The sequence below is a fragment of the Triticum aestivum genome, chromosome 5D (assembly GCF_018294505.1).
Source record: "Triticum aestivum cultivar Chinese Spring chromosome 5D, IWGSC CS RefSeq v2.1, whole genome shotgun sequence".
Taxonomy (NCBI): Eukaryota; Viridiplantae; Streptophyta; class Magnoliopsida; order Poales; family Poaceae; genus Triticum; species Triticum aestivum.
This window is the reverse complement of record NC_057808.1, coordinates 357,873,805-357,877,264: the sequence shown is the minus strand read 5'-3', so window position 1 is coordinate 357,877,264 and position 3,460 is coordinate 357,873,805. Positions and strand designations below refer to the sequence as shown.

Sequence of the window (3,460 nt, the reverse complement as noted above, 5' to 3'; positions counted from 1 at the left end):
ACAGACCCACACACTACCCGGCTCTCTGCATTCTGACACACTCCGCAGTACAGTACAGTACTGTATCGATTTGCCCAGATTTGGTCTCGCCGGATCAGGATTCAGATATCATCGCCTGATGGCCGTAGGCTGCAGCATTGTCGACAATGTCGAGCGCAGTGGAGCGCCCGAGTGCCCGGCCGGTCCCTCCCCGGATGCCACTGCTTTGGCATCCTGTTCTCTTTCCCTTTTGGTCGTGTCATCTCCTCTGACAAGTCGTCGAGTGAAGTTAGCCAACCGTGCGTGCGCAAGTGCGCTCCTGCTTCGCTTTAGTTTGTGCCTCTACAGTTTACCGTACAAGTGGAACAACGAACTGCATGGATAGAAATCCGTTTTCAGAAGGTACAGCAGACGGAGCCGGAAAGCAAATTCACCAAGGAAACCAGTGCACTGAAAGTACATGCATGTGAGTTATTGAGATTACGATCAGTCGAACACTTGGAGATAAACTGCAAATTCTTCCAAGGAGAAGAAACAACGAGACCACTGCAACACTCTGAAACGTCTCAACGTGACTGTGATTTCTGTGTGCGCCCAGTATTCAGTTCAAATTTGAACTGAATACCAGAGAGCACGCAGAATTCATACCCAAATCCAAACAGGGTATTAAGGTTCTTGTTTGTCAACGGCGGCGCCGCTTAAGTCGCTGTGATCTTGTGACCATACGCAGGGCGCGGGCTCACGGCGAGGTTGCGGCCGCTGCTCTGCTTGCGCCACTGCCAGGAGTCGGCCGGCGTGCTGGGCAGCGGCGGCACGGCGGGGCGGCGGCACAGCCCGAACGGCCAGCCCTCGCAGTCCCGGAAGCCCTCCCACGTCGCCGGCGGGCCCATGTCCGTCAACGACGCCACGGTCGCCGCCCGGCTCGTGCTGCGCGTGAAGAAGCTCTTCACCGAGAAGAACGCCTCGCTCTCGATGTCGCCGTCGTCGCTTCCCGCCTCGGCCTCTTCCTTCTGCTCCCCTTCCACCACGACGAACTTCTCAGGGCTGGACACCTTCTCCAGAATGAGCGGGGTGAAGGACCACACGAAGGCGCTGGACAGAGTCGGCGAGCCCACGCTGCACCTCGACTCCTTCTTCAGCTGCCGCCTCCTCATCTCGTTGAGTATCACCTACAGCATCAACGCAAGGCATCTTACTCTGCTGTTACTTCTGACCTCAAGTGAATTGAGCAAGAACATGACCATAGCATGCTCGCCGTTACCTGTTTCGTGTCGAGCATGTCATCGTCGTCGCTGTCGTCGTCGGAGCTCCACCGGGCGCCGGGGGTCCCGAGGCAGGGGACATGGCAGTGCGCGTAGGTCTCCCGGATGAGGCAGGAGAGGGACTTGCAGTGGTTAGTGGCCGGGAGCCTGGGGTGGTACTCGTGCGCCAAGCAAGGCATCGCTCCAGCTCTTGCAAGGGATCGATCTATCTGGTCGAGTTGCTTGTGCAACGCTCATGCGATCGGCGATGGATGCTTGTGTATGTGATCTCCGGCGAGGAGCGAGCGAGCTGTGCGTATAAATGGGGGGATCTCGTCGCCGTGGCCGGCGAATGGGTTTTCAGCTGAGGGACGTGGACGCGCATGACAAGCGCCCCGCAACGTAAAAAGGAGAGGAGGCTCTCGATTGCACCGGAGTCCGTAGCTAGGGAGTTCATAATCCTTTGGGTTCAAGGCTAAGTAAGAAATATTCGAGCTCGACAGTGTACTGGAAATTGACCAAGTTTTTTTATTCCAGTCATGCTTTTTTTAACATACATACACGCGCATACACTCACCTCTATGAATGTACACACGCACATCTTACCCCTATGAGCACCACCGAAAGACTGAGCCAGCTCCCACTGAATGCGCATCGTCGGAAATTTTAAAATAAATTCAGGAATAAATGCGAGCATCAGGATTTGTACCCTGATGGGTTGAGGATACCACAATCGCTCTAACCATCCAACCACATATTGGTTCGCTTATTCCAGTCATGCTAAACATGGGAGTTTAGCGTATCCGTGTATAGGACAATGAAGGACTGAAAGCGCATCGTTAGTACGACCAAACAGAGCATCGACCACAGCTACAGCTACCACCACAGCTTGTTGTTTGATCCACAAGGTTTCTTGACCCGGGGTACCAACCAAAACCGGTATGTATGCTACGCTTTTGGGGTGGAACGTCGCCGTTGAGATAAACCGGCCGCCTTGACCACGCGCGTATGTATGTGGGTTTTCAGTTGCCGCGGCGGCGTCAGATCATGCGTCCACCGGTCGAAGCGGCCAGCACTACTCCGCCTCGATGGTGCCCTCACCGGTGCAGGTGCAGTGCCGTCTTGAAGCAAACGCCAAGACCAACCTCGCACCCACTCGACTCGATGATGCTGTGCGTGAGAGCCGCGCCGATCGACCAAAAGCCCCAAAACACGGAAGCCGAGAACATTCGCTCTAGCAAAGCTGCGTGAGTGAGTATGAAAATGGCACGGTTCCGTATGTGCTAGTTTTGTATGCGCATGTTCCTGGTGCCGCGAGCCACTCAAGCTCCACATCTGCCTCCGTCTCCTGTTGCGCAGCGCACGCCAACTGCTCGATGGAATGCCCAGCTGAGGTAAAATGAGAAGGAAGGATTTACGGAACCTTTCATAAATTCTCTCCTCGATAGCAAAAGCCGCAGCACCGAAGGATGGGCGACTCGGGCGACTGCGACGCCCCGCATGGCGACTCGCCCGGTGCGCCTGCCTCGCCGCCGTCCGCCCTCCTCGCCGAGGCCTCCGGCGACCCCGCCGCCCCCCCGCCCCCCACGTCTGCTCCTTCCCCCCCGTCCCCTGGACCCCCTGGTCGGGTGGTCTGGGCGGACCTGGCGGAAGATGATGACCACGCCGCGGGCCGGCCGGTGGAGTGCCGCGACCGCGCCCCCCCGCCCGCCCCGACTCGCCCGCCGTTGCCCCGCTCCGCTAGCGGCCTTACTCCCGGGGGTGGGAGTTCGGCTGCCCGGGTGCGGGCTTGGCCCCTCCGCCGGTTGCCGCGTTCCCCTCCGGTGGCCGCGGGGAAAGGCGACGCCTTCGGCGCGGGGGTTGGCCGTTGCCGCCAGCGCTCCTACGGTTGGGGTGTGGCCGGCCGGGCGGAGCTCGGCCCTGCCCAAGCGTCCTGGAGGCCCTCCGGTAGGCTCGCCCCGGCTCGTCCGGTTGCCCCGCCGCTGTCGAGGGTCGCCGGTGCCCCGTTGCTCTCCCAGGGCTCCCCTTTCCGCCCCTTCATTGCATTTTCGGTTCGTCCCGACTCTGCTACACACCCTCTCCCCGCCGTCTCGACGCGCCATGCCCTCCGAGCCGGTCGTCCGCCGCGCTCTCCTCGTCGGCGGCGGCCAGAGGAACCCTAGCCGGGCGCGGGGTTTCCGCCTTTGGGCCGGGCCTGCCCGTATCGGGCCCGGGGTGACTTCTGGGCCTGCTTCCCACCC

The 3,460-nt window shown here is 59.9% G+C and overlaps 1 protein-coding gene across 1 annotated transcript; it reads right to left on the bottom strand.

Annotated features, from left to right (window-relative positions):
- Positions 1 to 430: 430 nt before the first annotated feature.
- LOC123124909 (uncharacterized) lies at positions 431 to 1,636 on the bottom strand. The gene is made up of 2 exons (XM_044545460.1): positions 1,241 to 1,636; positions 431 to 1,148 (listed from the first exon to the last, which is right to left on the bottom strand). Exons 1-2 carry the CDS (start codon positions 1,418 to 1,420, stop codon positions 678 to 680), a joined length of 651 nt encoding a protein of 216 aa, XP_044401395.1. The 5' UTR covers positions 1,421 to 1,636; the 3' UTR covers positions 431 to 677.
- Between the last annotated feature and the right edge of the window lie 1,824 nt (positions 1,637 to 3,460).